The sequence below is a fragment of the Podarcis cretensis genome (genome assembly GCF_951804945.1).
Source record: "Podarcis cretensis genome assembly, chromosome: 15".
Lineage (NCBI taxonomy): Eukaryota > Metazoa > Chordata > Lepidosauria > Squamata > Lacertidae > Podarcis > Podarcis cretensis.
In genome coordinates, this window is record NC_137185.1 from 16,109,955 (window position 1) to 16,125,044 (window position 15,090).

The 15,090-nt window shown below is 48.6% G+C and overlaps 1 protein-coding gene across 4 annotated transcripts in view; it reads left to right on the forward strand.

The window, feature by feature from the left end:
• Positions 1–9: 9 nt before the first annotated feature.
• Positions 10–15,090, forward strand: part of MROH2A (maestro heat like repeat family member 2A) — a 42,352-nt gene continuing 27,271 nt past the window's right edge. For 2 of the 4 annotated variants that reach the window (XM_079954484.1, XM_079954487.1), the window contains exons 1-16: positions 10–281; positions 2,196–2,293; positions 3,973–4,115; positions 4,463–4,588; positions 5,043–5,208; positions 5,847–5,945; positions 7,198–7,349; positions 8,373–8,516; positions 9,566–9,658; positions 9,975–10,059; positions 10,532–10,645; positions 12,250–12,323; positions 12,510–12,629; positions 12,734–12,844; positions 13,879–14,017; positions 15,026–15,066. In XM_079954484.1, coding sequence (XP_079810610.1) covers positions 2,263–2,293; positions 3,973–4,115; positions 4,463–4,588; positions 5,043–5,208; positions 5,847–5,945; positions 7,198–7,349; positions 8,373–8,516; positions 9,566–9,658; positions 9,975–10,059; positions 10,532–10,645; positions 12,250–12,323; positions 12,510–12,629; positions 12,734–12,844; positions 13,879–14,017; positions 15,026–15,066 — 1,638 coding nt within the window. In that variant the 5' untranslated portion in view covers positions 10–281; positions 2,196–2,262. The remainder of the gene's footprint in view (positions 282–2,195; positions 2,294–3,972; positions 4,116–4,462; positions 4,589–5,042; positions 5,209–5,846; positions 5,946–7,197; positions 7,350–8,372; positions 8,517–9,565; positions 9,659–9,974; positions 10,060–10,531; positions 10,646–12,249; positions 12,324–12,509; positions 12,630–12,733; positions 12,845–13,878; positions 14,018–15,025; positions 15,067–15,090) is intronic. The other 2 variants (XM_079954485.1, XM_079954486.1) reach the window with 2 other exon arrangements.

The following is a 15,090-nucleotide window of genomic DNA, read 5'->3' on the forward strand; positions in this document are numbered from 1 at the left end:
TCCAGGATCCTGTTTCATGGGACCGTGCAAGTAGGAGAGGAGGGGTCTGCCCTTTTCTGGGGTGCCATACCCATTTCCCCATGCTGCCCCAGGATGACCTTCCCAGGGATGGGTTCCTCTGAGCAGACCATCTCAGTGATGTCACAGAGCCTCCTGGGTGTTGCTGTTCCGTGAGCCGAGGCCACCCTGAGCTTGTCACTTGAGGTCACTTTTCCTGCCGGCTCACCTTCGCTCTCAGCTTCCTTCTCTCTCTCAGAAGCAAGCACCCAGCCCATTACAAAGTGAGCTGGAGGGGATCTCAAGGCCCCTTTCATGGAGAGGGAGGGAGCCTAGTTCATTCTTTTGTAGTGAAGAAATCCACTAGTTTGCCATCCCTGGGACTTGATTGCTTGAGCAATCCACCAGCCAGCATTAAGATGGGCAGCGTCTCCAGGCTGGAATGTGCATGAATTGGTTTTGCGCATATTGACTAACTGGGGATAGCTAGCTAGCTAGATAACAGAATCATAGAATTGTAGAGTTGGAAGGGACCCCGGGGATCACCTAGTCCAAACCCCCGCAATGCAGAAATCTCAACTAGATGATATATGACAGATGACCACCCTACCTCCGCTTAAAAACCTGCCATGTGAGTCTGTTCTACTGTCAAACAGCCCTTACTGTCAGAAAGTTATTCCTGATGATGAGTTGGAATCTCTTTTCTTGTAACTTGAAGCCATTGATTCGGGTCCTAGCCTCCAGAGCAGGAGAAAACAAACTTGCTCCATCCTCCATGTGACAGCCCTTTAGATTTTTGAAGATGGCTATCATATCTCCTTTCAGTCTCCTCTGTACTAGGCTAAATATACTCAGCTCCTTCAAACGTTCCTCAGAAGACCTGGTTTCCAGACCACTGGTTGCCCTCCTCTGCACACGTTCCAGCTTGTCAACACCCTTCTTAAATTGTGGTGCCCAGAACTGGACAAAGTACTCCAGGTGTGCTCTGACCAAGGCAGAATTACTTCCTTAGACCTGGACACTATATTTCTGTTGATGCAGCCTAGAACAGCATTAGCTTTTTGTTGTTGCTGCTGCATCAAACTGTTAACTCATGTTAAGCTTTTGGTCCACTAAGACCCCCTAGATCCTTTTATGTACTACTGGCAATCCAAATATCCTTCATCTTCTCTTTGTTCAGCTGGGTCTTCCTGCCTAAGTGCAGAACATTACAGTTGTCCCTATTGAAATCCATTTTGTTAGTTTTGGCCCAGTTCTCAAATCTGTTACAGTCATATTGAATCCTGATTCTGTCCTCAGCAGCATTCGTTACCCCTCCCAGTTTGGTGTCATCTGCAAATTTGATGAGCATCCGCTCAATACCTTTATCCAATAAATAGATAGCAATTTCACTCTTCAGCTTAAATCTTTGCAAGAAAAAGTGGCTTGATTTCTTCCTCTGTCCCTCACCTCCTCCACCACAAGAGACCTTTGCTGTGCTGTGGGACCATTTGAATGTAGACCTTTCTATTTCCACTTTGGGTCGTGTCCCCCGGTACACACAAGCAGGATGTCCCCATATAAGTTGGTCTGTGCCGGTAGCCAGGGGTCAATTTCTGCCCTTAGCTTCTGTTAAGAATCGTGAACATACTAAGAACCCTGCAGGATTGGGCCAATGGGGGCCCATCTAGTCCAGCGTCCTGTTCACACAGTAGCCAATCAGATGCCCGAGCAGAAGAGCTGGTATTATTTAGTATCTGGTGTTTGGAGGTAGAATACAAACATCATAGCTAGTAGTCATTGATAACCATGACTCCATGAATTTGTCCAGTTCTCTTTTAAATCCATCCAAGTTGATGGCCATCACCATCTCCTGTGGTAGAGAGTTCCACAGTTTAACACTGTGGTGCATGAAGAAGGACTTTCTTTTGCCTGTTCCAAATCTCCCAATATCTGGCTTCACTGGATAGCCCTGAGTCCTAGATTTACAAGAGAGGGAAAGGAAACATCTCCCTGTCACTTGGAGAACCTGGGGCTTCTTTGGAGGGGAGTGGGGTATGCCTGCCCCTTCCCAGATGCCTTGTGACTTCCAATGGGGCTGACACCAGGTGTGCCAGTTGATGGCTTCCGGCTTCCATGGGGCTGCTGGTGGAGTATTTTATGGTCTTGGAGATAGGTATTGGGAGTCTCAACATTCATAACCTGTGTGTGTTTGTAAGGGCAAGTTGCAATTGTTGAGCATTTCTTCTTGGGACAGAAAACACAGAGCAGAAGGCATATAAGGGCATGGCTGACGAGGGAGAATCATCCAGTGAAGGTAAGGGACTTGGGCAGTTTGTGAAAGCTATATAGTAATTCAGAACCACTGCAACTTCAAACACAACTTCCAAGGGATCCAATGTGCATTCTGTAGGGATGCTACTCGCCATACCTCACTCCCAAAGATCACCGCTTTGATTGCACCTTAAAAAGATATGTTGATTTTACACTATTTCCCAGCAACATAAATAGTACAGTGTGCAAGTTCTCCCTAAATCAGACTTTGTCAACATGGTGCACTCCGTATGGTTTGGACTACAACAACCAGCAGCCCCAACTAATAGGGCCTAATAGTGCGGTGCAGGGGCTGCTGGGAGCATGGCTATGCTTGCGGAGGCTGAATAGAAACAACGGGGAAGGAAAAAAAATTAAAACAAGTATCAATAAACCATTGCAGGAGATGTGCTCTTAATTGCTTGCATAAGCCTGACAGAATAAAAATGTTTTCAGGGGGCGTTTAAAAGTTGGCACAGAATACAACCGCTGGTTCTTCCTATGTCTTTCCCTAACCCTGAGAGGGAAGTTAGACAGAGAGACAGAAACTGGCCCCAAAATCACCCAGTGAGCTTCATGGCTGCATGGGGATTTGAACCCTGGTCTCCCTGGTCATAGCCTGACATGAACACTTGTAGAGGTCCTTCTCATTTACCCCTTCTGCTCCTCTTATGTGGCTCTTTCGTCCTGGCTTTGGCACCCTGGCACCCTCTAGAATACGACTCCCAAGTGGCCTCCAAAGGAGCAGCCAAGAGGAACATGCCCCTTTGGGTCAAAAAAGGGGTCGCCACCCCACTGTTTGAACAAATGTAGTGTTTTTCTGCTCACTGCAGCAAGAGACAAACAGTTATGATGAGTGCTGTAAATCAGGAATGCTTCATGTGTGGTCTTCAGCATAGAACCCTAGAACTGTAGAAACCCCAAGGGTCATCTAGTCCAACTCCCTGTGATGCAGGGATCACAGCTAAAGAATCCCTCAGGCGACCATTCAAACTCTGTTGAAAAATCTCCAATGAAGGAGAGTCCGCCTTCCAAGGTAGTCCGTTCCACTGTGAACATGTGATTGGACTCCAGCTCCCATCATCCCTGGCCGTGCTGGCTGTTAGACCTGAGAGGAGATGCAGCTCATCAACATCTGTATGGCCCCAGCTGTAAACAGCACTCAACTTTCCCCTTGTTCCTTTAAAAGGGTGCTGAAATATACTCGGAGTTGAGAGTGGATTTCATGCTCTTTATTCTTTATGCTCTTTATTCAGTTCATAGTGGTGAGGAGGAATGGAAGTTCCCCTACAATGTCTGCTTTATATACATTATTTACACAACTGGCCCCACGTGATTGGCTAATTCCAGGATTCTCCTGTAGGCCAATCAGGTTGCGGATTCACTTCCACCTGGAGCTGGATTGGGTGGCTCCTGCAGACCAATCAGACAGCTGCATTCTGGACCCTATTGTTCTAGGACCAATCAGACTGCTGCCTTTTGGATCCTATTCAACTCAGTACATAACTGGTGCAGAGAGTTTTCACCAGACTTTGCACACACACTCATTGCTTGGTGGCAACGAGGTCTAGAACCTTGAAACCGCCCAGGCCTTCGGAAGTGCCACCTGCAGAACGTTGGGCAAGCTATCGTGATTCTTGTCAGCCTGGTGGGTTGCTGCAGTCTCCTCTGTCCCCTACTCAGGTCGCCTCCACTCCATCAGCCACCTCCTGCAAGTCCCAGAGGCCGCATCCCAGAAGGAGGTCGTCCTCTGCATTGTGAAGGCTGCTCGCAGCCAGCCAGCTGCCGTGATACCGGTTCTCGTAGTGATGCTCCAGCAGGACGAGGTAGGAAAAACTGCTTCTCTAGCTTAGACCGTTTTCCAAGACCGGTTCCCCCCACCTCAAGTGCCCTTCAGAGATTTAGGACCACAAATTCCATTGGCCCCAGCCTGAGAATTGTAGACCAAATCCTCTCAAGAGCACCAGCACCAGTTGTCAAAGAGTTAAACTATATAAGTTTTTGCAGGCATCTGAACCTAACCCTACTTTGGGAAGCTTTTAATGTTTGTTGGAAGCCTCCCAGAGTGGCTGGTGCAACCCAGTCAGATGGGCAGGGTAAAATAATAGAGATTAAATGGACTGGTCCTTCCCTCCATGCACAGAAACTCTCTCCCTCTCTTTCCTTTCTGCAGGCTTCTGCCTGGCAGAAGGTGGCCATCTATCGCAGTCTGCAGGCCATGATGGAGCACGGCCTGGAGGTGGAGCCCGCCGGCCAATTCATCCTTGCGGCCTCCAAGCACTTGAGGGCATCTCCAGATGTAAGGATACCACAGATGACTCCCAGAGGCATCTCCTTGCTTGGTGGTTAATTCTGGGTGGTTGTTGTTGCTTTTAAGACATCCTGAGGCCAAACCCTGCTTTGCAAGCTCCCAGCCATGTGGTAGGCGGGCGGGCCGGGATTTTCATCCTGCCTCCTTATTTTATCAATTGCATTTATCTCCCACCATTCTCCATCCCATCCCCCGCACCAAGGAGCTCAAATGTACAAACATGGTTCTCCCTCCTCCTCATTTAAACCCCCTGTGACTTAGGATAGGCTGAGAGGCAGTGACTGGCCCAAGGCCACCCAAGGAGCTTCATGGCCGAGCGAGGATTCGAACCCTGGTCTCCCGGTGTTCCTAGTCAGACGCTCTAACCACTATGGCACACCAGCTCCCTTTGCTGCCAGGTTGCTGGACTTTGTGCTTCCTAATTTCATTTCTGCCCTCTCAGCAGGAAGTGCCCCGAGAGCTTCAGGCAGCAGCAAGCAGCACCCTTGCCACCTTTGCCTGCCATCACTTCCATCCCATAATGATGGAGCTCCAGCACCAGCTCAAGCCGTTTGCACCGCCAGATGAGTTCACTCTCCTGACCCTGGGGAAGATCGCAGCCAACAATGGTACAAGGCCAAGTTCCTGTTAGAATTCCTGTTGTCAGGAACTCATCCTACACTTGAGTAGGACCCTGGTAGAGACACATGCCCGACTGGCATCTTCTTTCCCTCCTGGTCGTTCGGGAGCTTCAAAAGCTTTCTTCTGCCCGAACATTACAGCGACCGATGCCAACAGACACTGGCACACTTAGGGAACCACAGTGTCTTCCCAACTTGCGTAACAGACCTCAGCAACTCAGCATTTTGGCTAATCTACTTTATTTACATATAAACACACATGGAGCACTGCAACATGGCTCCCTCTCTCTCTAGCATCAGACAGCAAAGAGAAAGAACAAAGGACAATATAGTCCCACTTCACGGAAAACAGTAACACAAACATCCTGTTTCCGTCACTTCCCACTCTGTGGAGTCAAAACATATACCATCATGTGATAGACAACAATCCCATGACTGCAGTCATGGAGCAGGAATTCTCCTGACAGTTCCATCTTCACCCCTGTCCTGATCCAAATTGCCAAGAGTCCAATATGGCTCTTGATCTGTCCTGGGAAGCTCCTTGATAAAACCCAAGGGAGGTTTTATTCCCCACCCCAGGGTATGATCAAGCGCACTTCCTGCTTTCTCTGCCCCTCTCTCCTCAGTGTACAGCTGCGTCCCTTTCCTGGGCATCACCCTAACCACCCTCCAGACCGCCATGCGCCGGATCGAGGATGGACGGAGGCGCAGGGCTCTCTGCACAGGTGGGTCTCGCAGGGCCTCCTTAAGCGATGCTTTGCAAACTTGGGACACCTTACTCTATGGTCTTAACCCCTTCATGCATTAACTAGAGTTAAAAGCATGTTGGTTATATGAGCTGAGTTATCTCCACCGTTCTCACAGTGGCCAACCAGATGCCCATTCAGGGAAGCCTGCTAGTGGGACCTGAGCACACGAGCACCCTCCTCACTTGTGGTCTCCAGCAACCAGCTTTCAGAAGCATTGCTGCCTGCATCTGTGGCAGCAGAGTATACACATTCTGGCTAGGAGCCATCCATAGCCTTCTCTTCCTCCATGAATTTGTCCTGTCCTCTTTTAAAGTCAACAAAACAACACCACCACAAACTGGCTTATAAGTATACAACCAAATTTACTAGAGTAATAACTTTCTTTATCCTGAGCAAACCATTTTGTATGACTGGGTAAGGTATAGTATGAGACTGATATTTTCTAATTTTTATGGTTTACCACACATTGTAATTGGAGTGCTATTTTGTATCAAGCAGATTTTCAGACTGAAGAAGCGTGTAGTGAATCCTGTAATATATCCGGAGAACAGGTCTCCTTTTGCCCACTTGCGTTATTCTCACCAGGGTGGTGGCTTTGATTTGCCTTCCTGTGATTGGTCCATGCATACGGCTTTCTGTTTCCAACTCAAGACCTATTGAAGAACATCTCATCCAGTTCAATCTTTGAAAAACAGCTTTGAAAAACTTTTTCATATTCTCCAGTGTGCTACCCTTGCCATTGTGGCGGCACGGGGTTGCCATTCTGTGATTGGACTTACGCTACTTGTCGAATGGTTCATTTATCCAGTCTGTATAACATTTATTGCACTTGTAACTTGTTAAGATATAGTTGTACATTTATCCACTCCATGGTTACAGTATCTCCTGGCCTTATTTTGCACATGGCGCCTTAGTATGTTTGTTGCTTGAATGGTTACAAGTCTATCTCGGTTCTAGTTATTATTCTAGTAAATTTGGTTTTATACTTATAAGCCAGTTTGTGGTGTTGTTGTTTTGTTGTATTATTATTGCTGTCACCACATTTGATACTTTGTGTATATACTCTTTTAAAGTCTTCCAAGTTGGTGCCCATCAGAGCCTCCGGCAGGAGTGAGTTCCACAGTTTAACTATGGAAGCAGAACTTCCACCTTGGTTAACATGCTCTGCCTTTCATTTCTCTCTCCCCACCCCCTTCTCTGTTCTCTGTCTCTCATTCACATTCCCAAGCTCTGGAGCAGATGTGTGGGGCAATCCGGATATACCTGCGGACCTGGGAGCGAAGCTCTTACCCCCGCATCAGCGTCCAGCAGTTCTCTGCCTACCTGCTGCCTCTCTACTCCTGCATGACCCGAACTTGGCTCCCTGGATGCGATGCACAGGTGAGGGGCAAGGGGCGATCAGCCAGCCCCTCCCCCCACCCATAATCAGCAGGGTGCCTTCGATCAACCCTCTCCTGGGACTCTCTCCATCTGGGGAGGAGTTGTGGGTGACTTTGCTGTCTCTCCAGAGATCGTGCTGCTGGTCCTTGGATGGAAGAGGGACACTTTCTACAGTGGCAAGATTTTGCAGCCTAGGGTAGAGGTGACTGGTCTTTTTCAGACCGAGAGACACATGATCAACCTTGCAGGGGCTGCAGGTCAAAAATTAAAAGGGTTTCATAGGGCAGAGGACTTGGGAGGCCAGAAAAAACTTTTAGCACCATAGTATCACAGCACAGGAACCACAGGGCTAGTCAGTAATTATTATTTTTTTTAATACAGTGGAACCCTGGTTCTTGAACGCCTTGGTACTCAGACATTTTAGTTCCCAAACACCGAAAACCTGGAAATAAGTGTTCCAGTTTTTCGGAAGCTGACCGTTTTTTGGAAGCCGAACGTCCAATGTGGCTATCAGCTATGGTTTTCGGGGCACCTGCGCCAATCAGAAGCCATGCCTTGGTTTTTTGAATGTTTCAGAAGTTGAACGGACTTCCAGAATGGATTACGTTCGAGAACCAAGGTACCACTGTAGTTAAAAAATGGACAGATTTTGGAGGGCCTTGAGAAGGGGCACAAAGACATCTTGGCATCACAGGATCACAGCAGGTGACCTCTTAAATTTAGAACTTAGTTTTGTTTTTTTAAAAAACTCACCCTCACCCCTCTGCTGCGCCCACTCACCAGCAGTCAAATAGCATCTCACACTTCAATCAGCACCAACCCTTTTTCTGCAGGCAGATATCTCACTGGGCAAGCAAACTGACCCAGGCCAAAAACATGTGTGGTTTCCTGCTGGCCCCCCTAAACTAGCTCTCTGCCCTTAGTGACTTGGGGAGGACCCTGCCCTGTCACCAGTGTGGAAGGTGGGTTTCCCATCTTGCCTCCAAATGTCTTGTGACGGCTGCTGCCTCCCCACCCCCAAAGGTCCAGCTGGCAGTCTTGAAGACTCTGAGCCCCATCCTGCGACTCCTGCTGCCCAGGACAGACTTCCAAGCTCATATCTACAGCGACATCTCTCTGCTCCTAGCCCAGTATGATAGCAGCACGGAGACCTTCCTTGTCACAAAGGTGAGCATTGCGGATTGCTGCTCTCCACTGACACCCAGGACTTGAGCAGGTCACCCCGAGCTCGGCTGCTGTATCAATTTCTGTTTAGGTGCACATACATTTTATCTGTTTAAATATATATTGCCGTGATTTTGGGGGTTTTGGGGATTTGCTTGCAAGAAATCCCAGAGAGGAGACAAAGGGGATCCAAGGACCTTTTAGCTCAGCAACTGGTTTCAGGGAATGAGCTGTTGTGCTCATTAGGCCTGACACTCAGCCCAGTTTGTGAAGATAGTGTTTTTGCTAGTAACAATACTAATAATTTATTGTTAATATGCCACCCGTCTGACTGGGTTGCCCAGCCGCCCTGGGCGGCTTTCAACACATTAAAACATGGGTAGGCAAACTAAGGCCCAGGGGCCAGATCCGGCCCAATCGCCTTCTAAATCTGGCCAACGGACAGTCCGGGTAGCAGTGTGTTTTTACATGAGTAGAATGTGTCCTTTTATTTAAAATTAATCTCTGGGTTATTTGTGGGGCCTTCCTGGTGTTTTTACATGAGTAGAATGTGTGCTTTTATTTAAAATGCATCTCTGGGTTATTTGTGGGGCATAGGAATTCGTTCATATTTTCCCCAAAAAAATATAGTCCATCCCCCCCCCCCCCAAGGTATGAGGGACAGTGGACTGGCCCCCTGCTGAAAAAGTTTGCTGACCCCTGCATTAAAACATTCACAGCAAAACATCGAACATTAAAAACTTACTCATACAGGGATGCCTTCAGATGTCTTCTAAAAGTCAGATTGCTTTTTTATGTCCTTGACATCTGAAGTTCCACAGGGCGGGCACCACTACCGAGAAGGCCCTTTGCCTCACTTATTGCAGGGAGGGAACTGCCAGAAGGCCCTCAGAGCTGGACCTCAGTGTCTGGGCTGAATGATGGAGGTGGAGACGCTCCTTCAGGTATACAGGGCCAAAGCCTTTTAAGGCTTTAAAGGTCAGCACCAACACTTAGAACTGTGCTCAGAAACGTACTGGGAGCCAATGTTGTTTTTCTTATGCCTGTTGCAGATCCTGGGCCAGATCCTGGAAGCGTCTCTTGTGAACAACAACCCAATCCCAAGGGAGCATGTGGGGCCCCTCACCTGTGCTCTGGTTCGCCAGGTGAGAGGGGGGGAATTTTGGAGCTGGTGGGTGAGCCAACCCAGGAGGCAGGTAGCAATGGTGCTGCAAGAACATAATTAGAGGCTGCTGGATCAGGCCAATGGTCCATCTAGTTCAGCATTCTGCTCTCACAGTGGCCAAGCATATGCTCCGATGGGAAACCCAAAAGCAGGATCCGAGCCCAAGATTTGTCTACTCTTTTAAAGCTATCTAGGTCGGTAGCCGTCACTTCCTCCTTTCGGAGTTCCATAGCTGAACTACATGCTGCAGGAGCAACAAATCACTGACAAAATGCCAACATCCTTCCTCTCCCTAGATCTGCATCAGGGGACAGAAATGGCCGCCTCACCCGCAATGTGAGGAGAACTTCAAAGAGATCGCTCGCATCTTCCTGCGCCTGGGTATGGACAGAAAGAGGGGAGGCTCCCCATCCCAGCTCAAACCAAGGGGAAGAGGGTGAAAAACGGTGGACATCCACCCCATGGGCCCCTACACTTACTGGGAGCATGGGAAGTCTAGCTCAATATTCCCTACACTGACTGACAGCAGCAGCTCTTTGTGGGTTTCAGGCTGTAGACATTCCCAGCCCTGGCTGGTGATACCATCGGGGATTGAATCTGCAGCAGGCAAAGCAGGTCCTCAAGCACTTAAGTTTCTAGTCCTCATGGTTCCAGATCAAGAGCTGATTTGAATAGGAACAGAGGAAGCTGCCTTATTACCAAGCCAGCATTATCCACACTGACTGGCAGCAGCTCTCTGGGGTTTTCCAGATAAGGAGTCTCTCCCAGCCCAACTGGGGACTGAACAAGGGACCTTCTGCGTGCAAGTCAGATGCCCTGGCACTGAGCTACGGCCCCTTCTGCTCCCCCACAGCCCGTCTGCACCCCTCTGGGCTGATGGGGGTCTTCCAGGGGAAGGTGGAGGAGCGCCAAGAAGACGTCTGTGCAGTGCTCCTGGCTTTGTTCTCTGAAATTGTCGGTGCCCAGCGTAAGTATCTGGAGAGGAAGGGGGTCCAGTCCCATACAGCTGCCCCCCCCCTGCACCTTAGACCCCCCAACTTCCCTCCCAGGGTAGGAGCATTCTAAGAGTGTTAAGTGAGGAAGAGAGTTTCTGGCCCAAATTTGCCCTCAGCCCTGACCTTGCGAGGCAGGCCAAGGCCACCCCCTCTTCTCATCTGCAGCAGGAGGAAGCTGATAGTTCTGATCACCCTTGCAGGGCTGTTGTGAAGATTACTGAAGTGATGTAAGGAACGGCCCTTGGCTGGTTTGGAAGAGCTGTCTGCAGTAGGACAGCCTTTAATTGAAGAATTGGTTAGAGCCTTTGCTTAAAACCCATTATTATTATTATTATTATTATTAATAATAATAATAATAATAATACAGTGGTACCTGGCGTGCTCTGGTCCATGGGGTCACGAAGAGTCAGACACGACTAAACGACTAAACAACAACACCTCGGGTTACAGATGCTTCAGGTTACAGACTCCGCTAACCCAGAAATATTACCTCGGGTTAAGAACTTTGCTTCAGGATGAGAACAGAAATTGCATGGCAGTGACAGCGGGAGGCCCCATTAGCTAAAGTGGTACCTCAGGTTAAGAACAGTTTCAGGTTAAGAATGGACCTCCGGAACGAATTAAGTTCTTAACCTAAGGTACCACTGTATTCTTTTTTCCAGCCTGGGACTCAAAGTAGCTTACACAAATTAAAATAACACAGATAAAACACAGATAAAAGACTAAAAACATATAAAAGATAACATTTAAAAATGAATTAAATTTTAATAGAATTAAAACAATATAAGAAAAATGTATTAAAATGCAGGTAGTGAAAATAAAGTGACCACTCTGATGAATTGGGGAGCGTGCCTGTTTTTTAATATCAGTTATTCTTAACTTAAAAAAAATGATAAGAATATCATAATATTATGATGATGGATAATAACAAATTGATGTGAACTGATGGTTGCCTCTTGTTCTTGTTAATACGTAATGTCATTTGTATGCTGCTTTTCCACAGTTCAAACCATGCTCCAGGCGGCTTCCAACATGGAAAAAAATACATCAATGCGACGTAATAAAAGTAGTCATAAGCTATAACTGCAACATTTAAAAATACACAAGCAAACTGAGCAATTTCCACATAAATCACAAGAGCTAAAATAAAGATAACAAAAAACCAACAACAATAACAACTCCCCAAGCAACATTATTTTTCCTCCAGGTATTTATTTGTTTGTTGCATTTATGGCCCATCTTTTTCTCCAATGATCTCAGAGTGACTTACATGGTTCTTCCCCCTCCTCATTCGATCCTCACAATAACCCTGTGAGGTAGGCAAGGCTGAGAGGCAGGGCCATGGCCTCCAAGTTCACACCCAGTGAGTTTCATGGCCAAGCAGAGATTTGAACCCTGAACTCCCTAGTCCTAGTCCAACGCTCTAAACCACTACACCATGCGCTCTCTCGCTCTCTCATTGGACTCTGGCTCCCAGAAGTCCCACTATGGCCAATGGTCAGGGAGGATGATGAAGGGGGCTGGGCTCCCTCAACGCCGGGAGGGCGGCTAAGCCTTACCTGCCTTTCTCTTCCAGTGCCTGAGCTCTGGAGCAGGAGGCAGCTGTGCGTGAGGGTAGTCAAGGCCGCTTTGGGGGACGACAGCACCAGGGTGAGAAGGAGAAGGGATTTGAGACAGCCAGCAGCAGGCCCAGGGACTCAGTCCTCCAGGTTGCTGTTGAGTCATGTGCCGTGGGTGGGACAGGGCCCCCAAACACTTTGAAGTGCCTTGTGGTGCACCTCTGCCCCTCTCAGGTGGCATGGGACATTGTCTTTCCCTGCCCGCTCTGGCTCTCAGGTCCGCCTGGCCACGCTCCGGGCCATTGGGAGGCTTCTGTGCACCAGCTACCTGGAGAGAATCGAAGGCTGGCCTCTGAACTACATCTCCCTGCAGATGGCTGTGTCTGCCCACCAGCTGGTAAGAGCGCCCAGGGGGTCTGCCCTGCCCTTAAGAGGCCTGGAGATTTCAGGTTAGTGGGGAGGGGGGTTGGGGGCCATCTCAGGAGCCTGTTCCTCTTTCAGACGCACCCCACACTGAGCCTCCCCTTGGGCGGCTTGGAGGAGAAAGCCATCGGAATTGCCAGCGCAGAGGTCCTCCACATCGCTGTGGCTTCGGGAAGGGGCACCAGCCAGGTCAGCGACCCCTTGAATTCGGGAATCGAACGATGGCAGGGGAGATGAGGTTTCTAGTTCGTTCTCTCTCACACGTTTTGTTGCGTTCAAGATCATAATCACTGGGGGAAGTAAATTAAACCGTTCACATTCCACAGTGTGTGTGTTCCGAATCTATAGTGTTAATACGAGCCACTGGGGGTTTGCATAATACACTATTGTTGGTAATGAAAGTTATAAAAGGGAACCACACAATGCCAGAACAATCTTGTTTGGCCAAACCCGGACAGCCCTGCTGTGGTGAATTAGATATTACAAAAATGCCGTTCTTCCAGGGAAGAATGGCAGATCAAGTTGATGGATTATGCTGAAATGACTAAAATGACCAGAAGAATCAAAATCAGGAAGACCAAAATTTTAATATGGAATGGGGAAAATTTTATAACTTATCTTAAAGACCATTGTTAACAGTTAAAATCGTTAGTAGGATTGGAATATCACTTGTAGTTTAATGGTGAATTTTGGACACAATGGAGAGGTAAAAGATTTGGATTATCATAAAAGATGCAGGAGGAAATGATTAACAATAGGACCCACAAAGGGGAGGAGGTCCAAGAGATGCCTTGGAATCTTGTTTTTATCTTACATGTTGGATATGTGACTGAAAAATTTAATCTGAGAAACCAAATAAATAAATTTAATATAAAATTTTATATCATAGATATATAGATATATATTATATTCCAAAAATGAAATTTCCCGTACCTTCTCTAACCATCTGGTTAAAGTCCAACATCTGGAAGGTACCACATTGGCTACCCCTGGCCAAGAGATTTGATCCAGAACCTTTTGTCCACTTAGCCTTGCAACATGTGGAGCAAAAGGGTGCCTCTAAGCATGTACTGACTGAGGAACTTGCCCCTTACATGTGCAGGGCTGGGAAGTGATGTTGAGGTATGGAGGTGAAGGACTGGGGTTTTAAGGAGAAATGGGCTCTGTAGGGCCAGGGAAGCAACTGGCTTCAAACGCTGAACCCTTCCTCCTCTTCCTGGCAGGAATTGTGGACCAAGTTGCTGAGCTACCTCATGCAGCCCCCCTACATGGCTTTAGTCACCCCCCTCTGCCACGCCTTGAGACTGCTGGCAGAGCAGCGACTACGTCGGGTGGGCCACCAGCAGAACGGCCTGGGGACAGGTGGGTGCCACCATGCCCGATGCTCGCCCCTCCAAGGCAGGCAGCACAGGAGTGGGGGAGCAGAATATGCATTGGGAGGCTAAGTTTGGTCAGAATCAAGTATACAATTCCAGAGTTATCACTAAATACAAAACCTCTGGTAAACAAGCCGCCATAGCTGCTAGAGGACCTTGAAAATTTGTGTCCCAGGCTTTTTAGACTTGTCTACCCATGTACCACCTGAAGCCAACGGGGCACAATTGTTGCCAGATGTGGAATATTTTGGTATTATTTGGCATTATTTTCAGCGCTCCTACCCCACTACAGGCAGCCCCCAAATGCCTCTCCAATCCCATTGATTTAGGGATGCAGACGAAGTTGTCTCAGGGTCCTTTGCCAGTCTGCAGGAGGTTTTGGGGTAGACAGGATGGGAAGGGCCACAGCTCAGTGCAGAGAAGCTGCTTGGCAGGCAGAAGGCCCCAGCTTCAGTCCCAAGTGTCCCCCGGCTGAGTTGGGTAAGGCTCATGCCTGAAACCCCACAGAGCCACTGCCAGATGGGCCAACTCTCTAACTCCCTAAGGGCAGCTTCTTAAAGGTAAAGGTAAAGGTACCCCTGCCCGTACGGGCCAGTCTTGACAGACTCTGGGGTTGTGCGCCCATCTCACTTAAGAGGCCAGGGGCCAGCGCTGTCCGGAGACACTTCCGAGTCACGTGGCCAGCGTGACATCGCTGCTCTGGCGAGCCAGAGCCGCACACGGAAACGCCGTTTACCTTCCCGCTGGTAAGCGGTCCCTATTTATCTACTTGCACCTGGAGGTGCTTTCGAACTGCTAGGTTGGCAGGCGCTGGGACCGAGCAGCGGGAGCGCACCCCGCCGCAGGGATTCGAACCGCCAACCTTTCGATCGGCAAGTCCTAGGCGCTGAGGCTTTAACCCACAGCGCCACCTGCGTCCCTACAAGGGCAGCTTCTTACTATGTTCCTATTTACACCACCTCCCCCTTGTTCTCTTCCTCTCTCCACTTTCCAGGGGGTTTACCAACTCCACAGGAATTGATGGCGCGGCTCCTGGTAAGTGATGTGGGTAACTGGGGA